This window comes from Dasypus novemcinctus, chromosome 18 (genome assembly GCF_030445035.2).
Source record: "Dasypus novemcinctus isolate mDasNov1 chromosome 18, mDasNov1.1.hap2, whole genome shotgun sequence".
NCBI classification, from domain to species: Eukaryota; Metazoa; Chordata; class Mammalia; order Cingulata; family Dasypodidae; genus Dasypus; species Dasypus novemcinctus.
Window position 1 is genome coordinate 54265143 of NC_080690.1, and position 15129 is coordinate 54280271.

Below are 15129 nucleotides of genomic sequence, written 5' to 3' on the forward strand. Positions count from 1 at the left end.
CCAACTCCCATTCCTCATGGCTAAGGATTGCTCCTGAGGGCATCAAGTGCTCAGCTTCCAGCCTGCCCCACACATGGCCCAGCAGGTTCCTTAGGCAAATATACACGGGGCAGGGAGAAATGGGTGCAGGTGTTAGGAAGCCACTGGTTCTTACCAGAACCATCCACATGACTGCTGAAGCTGCAGATCTCAGGGTAGGATGGGCGATATGGGTGGGAGTGTTGGTTATCAGTTGCTGATAATCCATCACCACAAATTTAGTGATCTCACATTCCTGATCTCTCAGTTTCTGTGGGTCTGGAGCTGGGGAGTTCAGGACATGGCTTTGCTGGGTCTCGTGAAGCTGCACTCAAGGTGCTGACCAGGCTGTTTTCATTAACTGGGGAAGAATCTGCATCTTAACTCTTGCCAGAATTTTTTTTCCTGTAGCTGTGTGGCTAAGTGCCCCAAGCTTTGTGGGGGCTGTCAACTGCAGGCCACCCTCAGGTCCTAGAGGCCACATATACCTCCTAGAGGCTACCCACAGCTTCCTCAACATAGCAGCTGGTGTCATCAAGCCAGCAAGGAGAATTCCTTGCTCTAGCCTGCTCAGAATCTTACACAACATAAGCTACTGATGAGCAGCGTCCCACACCTTTGCCATAGTCAGTGGTCAGAAGCAAGTCACAGGTCTCCCGAGCACTTACAGGGAATGGATCCCTCAAGGGAGGGACACCAGGAGGGGGGAGTCACTGGGGGTCACCTTAGGGTCTGTCTGTAACAGTGGGCACTTAGGGGTCGTGGGGCCTTCAGAGCTGTGCAGATGGGCCCTGGCTCCCAGCCTGTGCTTGGCTCTGGCCGCTCCACCTCCAGCTATTGCACAACAGGGGCGGCTGCGAATGCCGGAAACTGGGGTGGGATGGGGGTGGGGGTCGTTCCTGGAGCAGGTCAGAGAGGGGGCCCTCCAGAGCCCTCCTTTCACTTTCATCACTGACGCCTTCCCAACTCGCTGTTACCTGGGGCAGGTTGCTTGAGCCCTCCAGGCTCAGCTGCAAAATGAGGCTATCGAAATGCCAGCCTCACCGGGACTTGAAGGATGTAATCCTAGAGGAGGTGAGTTCCCACCACCCCAGGAGGTTCAAAACTGCTCACTATTGTTACTCCCGTTATTATCTGCCCCTGCTTCCCAACGAACCCCTTTAGCTCTCAATGAACACTCGCTCATTCTGCAGGGATCTTTGAGTCTCTGGGAGGAGAAGCCGGGAAGCGCTTTGTCAACAGTGTCTGCTCTGGGGAGGGGTGAGCTCTGCCCTCTGCCCTCAGGGGCAGAAGTTCTGTTCTGGGAGAGTTTCAGATGTGTCCTGTCGATGCCTCACAGTGGCCTATTAGGGTGATGAAATTTAAAAGGCATTAATATTTTATTTCTTACTCTTGCACTCTGCTAGACAGCACATATAATTTCTGGGAAGAGCCAGGCCTGCTGATTCCCATGGGCTGGCTGGGCCAGGCTGGTGCCTTGCTCCCATGGAGGGGCCTGTCTCCCCTTCTCGGGCTCTCTCCGCAGCAGCAGCAGGGGTGGGGATGCGCGTCACCTTCTGACTTACCGAGATGTGCCACAGCCCAAATGCACAGGGTACGACTGGGGCCAACAGGGCAAAGGAGGGCGGGGAAAGCCAGTGACCCGGTGCAGATCTAGGGGTCTGGGGCTTACGTGCTCCCATCCCCCATCTGTCTTTAACTTTGGGGGAGTGGGGTGTGGGAGGCGGCTACAGTTTACCACACTTGGGGACTCACCTGGAGGAGGCCCTCATCCTATCTCCCCCCCTTCCTTCGAGGAGCACAGGGCTTGAGCCAGGCAACCTGGCTTTAAAATCCATGCGTGGTCCTGCCTCGGTTTTCTCATCTGTGGCATGGGAATTATTAAGGAGTTCACAGAGCAGGACCCGGTCCAGGGCAGAGCTCAACGGCTTTGCACAGCATCTCAGAGCCCGGGGTGGCGCGGGTGCCCCAGAAGGGCCAGCTGAAGCAGTGAAGGAGCAGGAGGCCAGGTCCACCGGGGCCCTGAGGCCAGCTTTATTTCACCAGCAGCACCCGCTCACTTCTTTTGCCCCAGGAAGGGCGGAGGAACTTGAGCAGCACTGCGGCCAGGACCAGCACCGTGCCCGCCAGCAGCGCGAGAGTCAGCCCCTTGAGCACGACGCCGGCCTTCCCGTTCTGGCCCTCCCCGGCCTCCTGCTCATCTCTCTGCAATGTCCACATCTCTGGAGGGGTCAGAGGGTTGAATCGAGCCATGAGCTCCTGCTGCACGAAGCACCTGTAAATCGCCGGCTGGAAGATCTGCAGCCGCATGCCCCCGTTGGTAGGGTCCAGGACGTTGCTGAAGTCCTCGCCCGAGAGCTGGCTCTGCCAGGTCAGGAGGGTGCCGTTGGCCTCCCAGTAGGTGGGCCTGCAAGGAGGACAAGGTTGGCTGCAGGGTTTCAGGGAGAAGGGGGGACGGGGAACCGGCCTCTACAGAGCGGTGGGGACAGTGCCGCCTTCCTCCTGGAGAACAGCGAGTGCCACCCAGCCCTGCCTCCAGTGGAGCACCACCCGCCTTTAAAGCGGGCACGGGGGTGGGCAGCGAGGCTGGGGGCTCTCAGAGCGCCACCTTCCTGGCAGGGAGAACTGGGCAAATGCTGCTAGCTCTCTCAGCTGCCATTTCATCCGAAAAGCGGCGATGCAATGATGGCCTCTACCTCACAGGGTGGTTTGGAGGAATTCGTGAAGCACTCCTGAAATGCTTCATGGACATATGCCCCACCCACCCACCCCCCAGCTGCCTGGTCTTACCTACCCCCCCTCACTCTGCCCCAGGCACCTCCACCTCTTAGACGGTCCTCAGACATGCTGGGCACGGTCCTGCCCCAGGGTCTTTGCCCCGGTCGTGCCCCTGCCTGGCCGCTCCCCCCCCCACCTCCACCCCCCACCCCATCTACACGGCCCCCTCACCTCCTTTAGTCTTTGCCTGCACCCTCGCAGAGAGAGGCCTTCCCCGACGCTCATATTAAACAATTTAATCTCCCCTCCCGACCCCCCACCCATCTAAAATACCACATACGTCGTTCATGTACGGGACTTCTTTGTTCCTCGCTGTATTCCGGTGCCTAGAGCAGCGCCTGGCCCGTAAATGCTCAGTGAACCCCCGAGTCAGGCACCTAATACGCTCAGCGTGGCCGAGAGGAGGGGACACGCAACAGATGTCAGCTAACGCCGCGAGCAGGCCTGCGGTCACCTCACGGAAACGGTGGCCAGCAGCTTAGTGCCGTGGGCGCCAACCTGTAAACGTCACCATGACCGCACGGCCGGGGCGAGGGAGACTCCCATTCCCCCAGAAGCAGAGGGAACCCACAGGGCCAAGGTCACGCAGCTGGAAAGAGGCAGAGCTGGGATTAGAACCCAGGCCCGGCTGACTCCAGTGCTCCAGACAGAAACCTCCACAGGCAGCTCCAGTCCCCTCAACCCCTGGGGCCGGGGGTGACTCCGGAGCCCTCGGGACCCCCGAGAATTGTCTCCAGTTCACTGTGGCTGGCACTGGGCATCCGGGACTCCTTGTCTGGCAAAAGACACGGAAGAAAAATCCCAGCATAGACAGGGCAGCGTCCTGCCCTTCTGAACTGGGTTTTTCTTAGGAAGCAGGAGGAAGGGAGAGAGGGATACAAGTCACAGCTGGAATAAACAAGAGAAAGAGAGTCGGGGTGCGGGAGGGGGGAGAAGAGGGGGACGGGGTGGGGTGGGGTGTGGTGAGGCCCGAGGGCCGCAGAGCCCACCGATGCAGAGGCCTGAGGCCTTGCTGGCTCTCCCTTACCAGCACCCGTGTGAGTGCGGCGCCGCCGTGGGTGCATGGACAAGGAGAGGAAGGGGGACCCCACGGCCAAGCACGTGAGCGTGGGGCCGCCTGCTGCCACCACGCACCATGGATCCCTGGGCAAGGACACTCTAAGCTGCAGCTTCCCCATCTGTAAACTGGGCCTCCTCAGAGTCCACAGCTCCTGCGGCAGGCAAGAGAACGCTGCCCATGAAGAGAGCCTGCCCAGGGTCTGCCAGCTGCGCAAGCTCAGCACCCATGGATGGTTCTGTTGCTCATGACTGGTTTGGAAGGGGTGGGGAGACTTTCCAAGGACCCGAGACAGGAAGACGAGACCAAGAGTGTGAGATCCGCGACGCAAGCCCGGCCAGGTGGTTAGAAAGCTCTGGCTGGCACCCCAGGGATGTCAGTCCGGGGATGAGACCTGTCCCTCTGGGAGCCCTGTGACTGCCAGGGCTCCTCCCATCATATCCTCAATCCCTCTGCCTGGGCCTTTCCCTCCTCACAGCTCTGGACACTCTGACCTGCCTCCCCCTGACCTTCATCTTGGACTTCTGGAGTGTGTAGCCTGGAGCTTCTGCCGTGGCCTTGGCATTGCCCCACACAAGCCCGGGCGTGTAGCTCAGCCTTCACGGCGAGCCCGCAGTCCTTGCTCTACGCATGCTATGTAAGGCCAACCCACTTACGTCCCTCCCATCCTGCACGGATTGACTGTGAGGCTCCCAAGCTGGAGAGGAGCCTGGGCCGGGACCAGGGGAGGGATGCCGCTGGGTTCTGTCACCTGTAGATGGATCCTTCAGGGCAGGTGAGCCACAGAGACTCTTCATTGAGCTCGAAGCTCTCAAAGAGGATGTAATTGAATGGCCTGTCCTTTTTGCAGGGCACCTGACAGGCTTCCACCTGCAGCTCGGGCCGCATGCGCATGGTCCGCATCCTCACCTCCATCAGGTAGCTAAAACAGGGCCTGGGTTCCTCCAGGGGCTCCCAGATATAGCAGAAGCCCAGGCGTTTGCGCTCACCCGGCAGCGCCCCGCAGCGGTTACAGTCCTGCCAGGGCTCCCAGCGGGTGAAGATGAACTGCCCTCTGTTCAGGTTCAGCGTCTCATTCTCCAGGGGCTCCTGGCCCAGGCCCCTGTGCGTGATGTGCAGGGTGGTGGCATCCTGGAAGTCAATCTCGAACTGCACCCGGAGGGCACCGCTCTCGTTGTGGCAGCGGTAGAGGCCCGTCTGGGAGGGCCGCGGGTTTTTAATGAGAAGGCTGCCCTCGGGCCGCGTTTCTACGTTGAAGAATATGGAGACGTTGTAAATGGGGGTGATCAGGATGGGCTCCTGCAGAAGGAGGTAGTCCCAGTACGCCCCAGGGGAGACGCAGTTCAGGAGGACATCGTTGCCCGAGAGCAGAGCCCGCTGGCACTGCTGGCCTTCGGGGCAGCTGATGGACATGTGGAACCCCAGCAGGGGGAGAGCGAGGCTCAGCAGCAGCCCCAGCGTGGTCAGCATGGTGGACTGAGGCTCCAGAAGGGGCCGGGCATCAGCCAGGACATTGTGAGGTCACCCATGGAATTCAGCCTCAGCCCTGGGCCCAGGTGCAGGAGGGCACCACCCTCTTTGCTTCTTTTTTTTTCATTTATTTCTCTCCCCTTCCCACCCCCCCAGTTGGCTGCTCTCTGTGTCCATTCACTGTGTTCTTCTGTGACCACTTTTATCCTTATCAGCAGCATCGGGTATCTGTGTTTCTTTTTGTTGCATCATCTTGTTGTGTCAGCTCTCTGTGTGGGCAGTGCCATTCTTAGGCAGGCTGCACTTTCTTTCACGCCGGGCGGCTCTCCTTAGGGGGCGCACTCCTTGCGCATGGGGCTCCCCTACATGGGGGACACCCCTGCGTGGCAGGGCACTCCTTGCGCGCATCAGCACTGCGCATGGCCCAGCTCCACACGGGTCAAGGAGGACCTGGGTTTGAACTGCGGACCTCCCATGTGGTAGGCGGATGCCCTAACCACTGGACCAAGTCCACTTCCCAATCCTCTTTGCCTCTGAGACAAGTTGATTTCTACTGCAGACCCGCCGTTCTGCTAGGGCAGAGGAAACCTAAATTGTCTAGTTGGGTTTTTTTTTGCCTACCCTCTGTTTTCCCAGAGAGTGAGTTCACATTCTCTGCATGCTCCTAGAGCAGTAAAGCATCAGGTGTGACTTGTCTGGCACATTTCTTCTGAACCCCTCTTCTGTTCTGGCGCGCTTCTTGGCACTGAGGATAAAGTAGTCAACAATTCTGCCTCTCTGGTTATTGTTCTGACCTCTTACCCTTCTTCCACTCAGTCCCCCCTCTCCAGCTACACTGGCCCTCTTGCTCTTCCCTGAACTCTTCAGGCAAGCACTGGCAGGGCTCCTACCTCAGGACCTTTGCACACGCTGATCCCTGGCTCTCCCTCCAAATATCTGCATGACTCAATTCATTTTAAACAAATGATTAAATATTTTTCTCAGTTACATCCTTTCCACCCCTTCCAGAAACTGCTTCTCAGCCCTAAAATTAAAGATAATTATTGTACAGGCTTGAACATCTATCATTCATGCCACAGATTTTACTATTTCCTAAGCACAAGGCATTATTCTGATCACAGCAGAGAAGAGATTAGACAAAGCCGCTGCTTTCCTTGAGCTTCCCTTCTAGTGCATGGGTTCTTAACAAGGGGTCCATGAGCTTGAATTGGGATTCAAAAAGCACTCTTGTGGGGATGTGTTGGTGCAGGTGTGCTGTATCTATTAAATAATACACAGTAGGTGTGGACTGGCAAAGAGGTCCGTGGAACAAAAAGGTTAAGAACCCCTGTTCTAATGGGAGAGGTAATAAATACATAATATGTAATGTCAAATTGTGGTAATTACTACAGATAAAAACAGGGCAGGACATGAAAGTGTGATGTGTGGGTGTGAACCATTGGAAGGAGGTGGACCAGGCCTCTCTGGGGCTGTCTGGAAAGATGAGGTTTCAACAAACATCTACTGGAGTGAGACGAGGAGGTATGGGAGGGAAGAGTTTTTCCAGGAGAGGGCCAGACCCTGACTTAGCTGCCTGATTAGTGCATTAAAGGGCATGGAGGCCAGTGTGGCTGAGGAGGAGTGGGCCAGGGAGAGACCGGGGCCAGGGGAGGTCAGAGGCTCACCTGGGTTTCTGCCAGGATGCCCTGCCCTCACCTCTACTGGCTCCCTGTGACTGGGGGCTCCTGGTCCACGCTCCTGCCCTGCAGCTCGCTATGGCAGAAGCGTGGACTCTCACTTCTATGGTTGCTTCTATGGTGTTTTGCTGCCACCCCCACCCTGGGAGTGGCGAGTGAGTCACAAAGCCACCTAGGGTTCTCATCTGCTTCCAGGAGCCTGTGAAGTCCCTCACCAGAGGCGCCCTCACACCTATCCCCCTAGTGCTTCTCCTCCATCGCCCTTCCTGTCTGTCTCTCTTCCCCCAGCCCAGGAAATCTTTACTAGACAGGTAAGGAATGTTGTGGGGAGACTGCAAGAAAGCCTATTTCCAACTTTCACAAACTGGCTGGATCCAGCCTGGAGAAATGTTTGCTTTTTAGCATATTTTAGATATTTAAATGAAAATAGTAAATATTTTAGAATAATTAGTGACCAACTTGTAAAACTAAGAGTTCTCCTGTGAGAACAGATTCCTTGCTAGTCTTTAAACAATTTGGATAACGGTCCTGTTTACTGCTACAATTGGGTAGCAGTAAGCAGCCCTCTTGGTGATAAGCTATTACGGTCAGATACAACAACAAACAACAACAACAACAACAACAAAACAGCCACCTGGAGGCTTCCTAAAGCAATCAAGGCAGCTAGGGTCTGAGGGGCCAGATATCGGACAGAATGGAAACTCATTAAACTGAACCAGATTCACATTTTTACTTTTTTCCCTTTGAGGCATTTACTGAGTCTAGTCCATCCCAGGACATAAAGGTCAATCACAACCTTTATGCTTAGAGTTTCCGGCAATTTCATGGTGTAGGGGAGACAAAAAATGGAGTTCAGGACCTACTAAGAATGTAGAATCTTGAGGAATCAAGATCCCAGAGAAAAGAGAATCACATAGAGGTGGCTAAACCCCAACAGTCTAAGAAGCTTTTTTCCCTTTCCCTCAAGGTTTTTGCAGAATCCTAAGCTCATGAGGCAAAATGCCAAGAAACCTACAAAGCTAGGAAATAATCTAAAAGACCACCCTCACTTCTGACACCAGCTCTGTGTTGGGGAGTCCCCCAAACCACCCCTATTCCAGATACCAATTGCAAGTTCGAGGATCCCTAAGACTAACCTCAGGTTCAATAAAAGACTAGAAGGACTTGAAGAATTCACCAAAAGCTGTTATGCTCACAGTTATGGTCTATTATAGCAAAAGAATACACATTAAAATCAGCCAAGGGGAAAAACGCATGGGCCAGAGTCCAGGAAATTTCCAAGCATGAAGCCTCCAGCTGTCCTTTTTCAGTTGAGTCATGGGCAGCACTAACTTTTCTGGCAATGACATATGTCAATATACATGAAGTATTGTCAATGAGGGACACTCACCCAGGCCTTGGTGTCCAGAGTTTTTCCTGGGCCTTGATCGTATGAACATGGTTGACCGCTGGCATCGCTGAACTTTGTCTCCAGCCCTTCCAGACATCGGGCTGATACCATGGGGTCCAAAGCTAAATCACATAACCAAACGATTCAGCGGGTCCCAGAGCTTCAGGTAAACAAGCACACTCTTATCAGGCAAGACATTCCAAAGGCTTAGAGAACACCTCCCAAGAGTCCAGAGCAAAGGCCAGGCCTCTCTTTGAGTAAGGCTCATTCTTTGCTATACAAAACTAAATGGAAAGCACCTTAAATGGAGCTCACAGAAGTGTCGCAAAGCCAGGGAGACAAAAATCAATGTTTATAGCCTACCAAGATAGAGCCTTTCCAAAACTAATGAAGGACATCAAGACACAAATTCAAAAAAAAGATCTTTGAACTCCAAACATCATAGTATAAAGAAAACCAAACTTAGGCACTTTATAGGAAAACTGCTGAAAATGAAATAGGAAATCTTAAAAATGGCTGGAGGAGAAAAAAGACACATTACTTTCAAAGCAACAACCATAAGACTTAAATAGAAGTAATAGAAGCTAGAGGATGATGGAAAGACATTGTCAAAGCACACACACGCACACAAAAGGCAATTCTCTACACAGAGTAAAACTAAGAGACTTCACCACAGTAAAGAACACTAAAAATGGGAAACGGACTTTGGCCCAGTGGTTAGGGCGTCCGTCTACCACATGGGAGGTCCGCGGTTCAAGCCCCGGGCCTCCTTGACCCGTGTGGAGCTGGCCCATGCGCAGTGCTGATGTGCGCAAGGAGTGCCGTGCCACACAGGGGTGTCCCCCGCGTAGGGGAGCCCCACGCGCAAGGAGTGCACCCATAAGGAGAGCCGCCCAGCGCGAAGGAGGGAGCAGCCTGCCGAGGAATGGCACCGCACGGCACCACACTTCCCGTGCCGCTGACGACAACAGAAGCGGACAAAGAAACAAGACACAGCAAAAAGACACAGAAAACAGACAACTGGGGGAGGGGAGGGGAATTAAATAAAAAAAAAAAAAAGTACACTAAAAATGATACTAAAGAGAACTTCTAGGAAGTAGAAAAACACCAAATTGAAGTGAGGTAATGCAGGAATGAAAAGCACCAGAAGGAGAAATATGAGGGTAAACCAAATTAATACTGCTTTAAAAATAATGTTTTCTGGACTTCAAAATATATGTAAAATGAAAACACATGACAATAGCACAACAGATGGAAAGGAAATAAATTGAATGAAAGGGTGGCAAGGTCTATGCATTATACGGGAAGTGATAAAAGTATAAATTTACATTCTATTATGATGAGTTGAGAGTTAATGTTTTAATCTCTAGAGTAAATATTGAAAGAATAAAAAAAAATGCTATACCTAATAAGCTAATAGATGATAGAATTAACATAATTTAAAATATACTTGATTCATCCAAAAGCAAGAAAAGAGGGGGGAAAAGGACCAAAGAAAAGATAGAACAAATTTAAAGCAAATAGAAAGATGGTAGATTTTAATCCAAATATATCAGTAATTGGTCATATTCTGGGCCCTAAAACAAGTCTTAATAAATGCTAAAGGAATGAAACCATGCTTTTTGGTCAGTGTAATTAAGCTAGAAATTAATAATAAAAAGTTATCAAGAAAATTCCCAGATGCTTGAAAATTAGTCCATGAAACTTCTAAATAATCAGTGTGTTAAAAGAGAAATCATAATTGAAAGTAGAACATATTTTAACTGATTAAAGATGAAAATATAACTTATCAAAACTTGTGGAAATCCAGTAAGTTGAACCTTGGGCAAAATTTATAGCCTAAATATATGTTTTGGTAAAGAAAAAGAAAGAAAAAAAATTTTTTTAAGACAAAATTTCTCAAGAAGTTAGGGGAAAAAAAAGAAGTTAGGAAAAGAAAAGTAAGGTAACCTCAAATAACATAGAAAAAGGATATAATAAAGACCAAAAGTCAAAGAAATAAAAAACAAAATGAAGAAAATCAACAAATCAAATGTTAGTTCTTTGAAGGGATAAGTGAGGTTGATAAAGCCTTAGCAAGATGATTGAGAAAAAAGAAAAGGCCCAAGTAACTAATATCAGCAAGGAAAAAAGAGACATAGCTACAGATCATATAGGAATAAAAAGACAATGAGAGGATACTGCAAACAACTTTTAGCCAAAACTTCTAAAAATTTAGATAAATAGATAAATTCACTGAAAAACCCAACAGCACTGGCACAAGAAAAAAAAGTCTGTATAGTTCCCTAGAAGCTTTTACCAATGAATTCTTCTAAACATTTATCTCTTTCTTACCCATGGACACAAAGTCCTAATCAAAAGATTAGCAAATTGACTCTAATGATAAATAAAAAAAATAAGCCTCATGACCAGGAAGGCAAGGTTGGGTTTACATTTGAATATTAATGTAATTTACACATTAACTAAAGAAGAAAAACCGTATTATCATTTCAGTAGACACAGAAAAGCATTGGATAAAAATGAACATTCATCCCTGCATCAAAACTATTGGCAAACTAGGAATAAAAAGGAATTTTCTTAATTTGATAATGTATTTCTAAAAGCCTAGAGCAAAATTACACATACTTGTGAAATATGAAGAACAAGACAAGCACATCTGCCATCAATTTTTCCATTCAGTATTTTACTGGAGGAAAGTAAATTTAGCAAAATAATTATGTATAATAGTTCATATACAAATATCAAATGTATTTTTATATACCAGCAACAAAAATTAGAAAAGGAAATTTAAAAGACAATTTCTGGAGAGTGGATGTAGCTCAGTGGCTGAGCACCTGCTTCCCATATACAAGGTCCTTGGTTCAATTCCTATTACTTCCTAAAAAATAAAAATACAAAAGACAATTTATGATAGCATGAAAAACAACAAATAACTGGGAATAAATATAATGAAAAGTATGCAACATATAGACTAATGGAATAGAATTGAGAGTTCAGAATCAACCCACACATCCATGGCCAATTGATTTTCAACAAGGGCACCCAGTCCCTTCAAGGAGGATAGAATGGTCTCATCAATAAATGGTGCTGGGACAACAGGAAATCCACATGCAAAACAATGAATTTAGCCCTCTACCTCTCACCATATACAAAACATTAATTCAAAATGGATCAACAACCTAAATATAAAACTCTTACCAAAAAAAAAAAAAAACCCAACCACATAAGAAAACACCTTCAAGACCTTGGGTTAGGAAAAGAATTCTTAGATTTTTACACCAAAAGTATAGGCAACAAAAGAAAAAATAGATAAACTGGATTTCATCAAAATTAAAAACTTCTGTACATCAAAGAACATTTTCAAGATAGTGAAACAACCTGGAGAAAGGGTGAAAATATTTGGAAACCATAGATCTGCTAAGGGTTTAATATCCAGAATATATAATGAATCTATAACTCAACAGCAAAAAGACTAACAACCAAATTTTAAAATGGCCAAAGGACCTGTATAGATATTTCTCCAAAGAAGATATATAAATGGCCAAAAAGCACATGGAAAGGTCCTTAACATCATTAGCCATGAGGGAAATGAAAATCAAAACTACAATGAGGTATCATTTCACACCCATTAGAATGGTTACTGTTTAAATAAAATGGAAAATTACAAGTGTTGAAGAAATAGGAACCCTCATTCCTTGCTTTTAGCAATGTAAAGTGTAGCCACTGTGGAAGGCAGTTTGGCAGTTCCTCAGAAAACTAAATACAGAACTACCATATACCCTAAGTTAAGTGAACCCTAAATTAAGCTATGGGCTATAATTAATATTAGAATTACAATTACAAAAAGTGCTTTCATCAGTTGTAACAAATGTACGACACCAATGCAAGGTGTTGATAATAGGGAGGTATATGGGAATCCTGTATTTTATACATGATTGTTTTGTAAACCCAGAACATCTCTAATTAGAAAAAAGAAGATATGCAAATGGCGAATAAGCATGTGAAAAAATGCTCAATATCATTAGTCATTAGGAAAATGCAAATCAAAATGACAATGAGATACTACTCATTAGGATGGCTATTATTTTAAAAGGTGGAAAAAAACAAGATTGGCGAGGATGTGGAGAAATTAGAATCTTCACACGTTGTCGGTGGGAATGGAAAATGGTGCAGCTGCTGTGAAAAAGTTTAGTTGTTCCTCCAAAAGTTAAGTATAGAATTACCATATAATCCAGTAATTCCACTTCTTAGTATCTATCCAAAAGAGTTTACAGCAGGGATTTGAAAAGATATTTGTACACCAATGTTCATTACAGCACTATTCACAACAGCCAAAATGTGGAGGCAATCCAAGTGTCCACCGATAGATAAATGGATAAACAAAATGTGGTCTATCCATACAATGGAATATAATTCAGCTGTAAAAAGAAATGAACTTCTAGTACATGCTATAACATGGATGAATCTTGATGACAGTATGTTGAATGAAATAAATTAGACACAAAATAACAAATATTGTATGATTTCTCTCATATGAAATACTTAGAATAAGAAAATTCATAGAGATAGCAGAATAGTTATCAGGAGTAAGGGTAGGGTGAAAGGGGGAGTTATTACTTAAAGGGTATGACTTTCCATTTGGGATGATGAAAATGTTCTGGAAATAGTGGTGAAAGCTATACAATATTGTCGATGTACTTAATGTGACAGAATTGTTTACTTAAAAGTGGTTAAATTATTTTTTTCTTGTATATTTTACCAGAAGTTTTTTAAAAGTTTTAAATACCAAAAGAATGTGCCACACCTCTACATTAATAATTGAACATTGCTGAGAGGAATTAAAGAATGCCTAAATAATGGAAGTGTTTAACATGTGCATGAATTAGAAGACTAAATATTGTGATATACTGAATCTCCCCAAATTTCCTTTAGATTCAATGAAGTCCCAATTTTTAAAAAAACGATTTTTCATGGTGAAAATTATAAGCTGATTCCAAAATTTTTGTGCAAATGCAAAGGACCAAGAATAGACAATCCCATAGGATGGTTTGTGGGGAAAATACACCAAATATAAGCTATGGAGTGCAGACAGCGGTAATACTATGGAGATGTTCTTTCATCACTTGTAAGAAATGTGTGATAACAATGTAAGGTGTTGGTGATGGTGAGATGTATGAGAATCCTGTATGGTAGGCATGATTATTTGTTAACTGACAACTTCTCAAGTAAAATAAATAAATAAAGTAAAAGAATAGACAATCTTGAAGAACAAATTTGGAAGACTGATGCTATCAGGTATCACGACATTTTAAAAGTATAATAATTTAGACTGTGGCATTGGTGCAAGGAAGGATAGACCAACTATATCAGTCCGAGGCCAGTCAGGATGCAGAAACCACCTGGGGTCTATGCTGGCATGAGCACAGGCCAGGGAGGCTTGGGCTCTACGTTTTCCATTGGGTCTCCCCATGAATATCAAAAGCCTGTGAGGGCAGAGACTGGGTCTCTGATGGCCACCACTATGTCCCCAACATCCCCTGCCCAGGGCAGGCTCAGAGTGGACACCAGGGTTTTCTTGCTGAATGAACACCTGGATAAGCCAGAGAAGGGATTGCTTTCTGCCCAGGCTAACCATGACGTCTCATGGGCTGGAGACAGAGCCCACCGGCGGGGTGGGGGAGAGGGAAGTTAACCTCCAACTGACATGGGCAAAGGACATAAAGCTTGGGGGAGGGCCAAAGGCAGGGCTGATGGCCTGGTCCTGTCACCTGTAGATGGAGGCCAAGGGGCAGGTGAGCCACATGTTGGTCGGTTGGCCCAGCTGGTGAAGGTCAAAGATGAAGAATGGCTGGTTGGTTTCCTTGACTTGGTCACAGAGCACAAAGCAGGCTTCCACCTGCAGCTCGGGACGCATGCGGCTGGACCGCGCCTCCACCTCTCTCAGGTGGAGCCAGCAGGGCCTGGGTTCCTCCGGGGGCTCCTCGATGTAGCAGTAGCCCAGGCGTTTGCGCTCACCCGGTGCCCCGCAGCGGTTACAGTCCTGCCAGGGCTCCCAGCGGGTGAAGATGAGCTGCCCACTGCCCGGGTTCAGTGTCTCGTTCTCCAGGGGCTCCTGGCCCAGGCCTTTGTGCGTGATGTGTAGGGTGGTGGCGTCCTGGAAGTCAATCTTGAACTGCACCAGGAGGGCACCGCTGCTGTCCTGGCAGCGGTAGAGGCCTGTCTGGGAGGGCTGGGGGTTGGTCAGCTGGAGGCTGCCCCCAGGCAATTCCTTTATGTTAGACATTGAGGAGAGGGGGAAGGCCACCTCCCCCAGGATGGAAGAGAAATACCAGAGGGCCCTGGGATGGTCACACTGCAGAACAATATCATTGCCTGAGAGTAGGGCCCGCTGGCAGAGACTCTTATGGGTACAGTTGATTAATATCTGTGCCCCCAGAATGGGGAAAGAAATGCTAAGCAGCAACAGGGTAGCCAACATAGCAGACCGGAGCTGCAACAGGAAGCTAGGAACCATCGCGGGTATTGTGAAGTCACTCGCGGAACCCAGGTCTCGGTCCTGGCAGTGGAAGGAACCTTGGTCCACTGAACTTCACTTCAGTCCATGCTGTCAGATAGCTTGGTGTAAAGTGTCACAGACTCAAATGTCCATAGGAGCTGGGCAGGAAGTAAACTGAGTGAACCTAAGTCAGATCAAGTGAATTAAATTACTTGCCCTTTACATATCCAATATACAATGGTAG

At 48.1% G+C, this 15129-nt stretch overlaps 1 protein-coding gene across 2 annotated transcripts; it reads right to left on the reverse strand.

The window, feature by feature from the left end:
- Positions 1-2023: 2023 nt before the first annotated feature.
- On the reverse strand, positions 2024-14867 carry FAM187B (family with sequence similarity 187 member B). Of its 2 annotated transcripts, none has more exons than XM_058279233.1 (2): positions 14158-14867; positions 2024-2425 (listed from the first exon to the last, which is right to left on the reverse strand). In XM_058279233.1, the coding sequence occupies exons 1-2, from the start codon at positions 14865-14867 to the stop codon at positions 2053-2055; spliced, it is 1083 nt and encodes a 360-aa protein (XP_058135216.1). In that variant the 3' UTR covers positions 2024-2052. The 2 variants fall into 2 exon arrangements, with proteins under 2 accessions (XP_058135216.1, XP_004481770.1); XM_004481713.4 differs by lacking the exon at positions 14158-14867 and adding an exon at positions 4605-5424.
- Between the last annotated feature and the right edge of the window lie 262 nt (positions 14868-15129).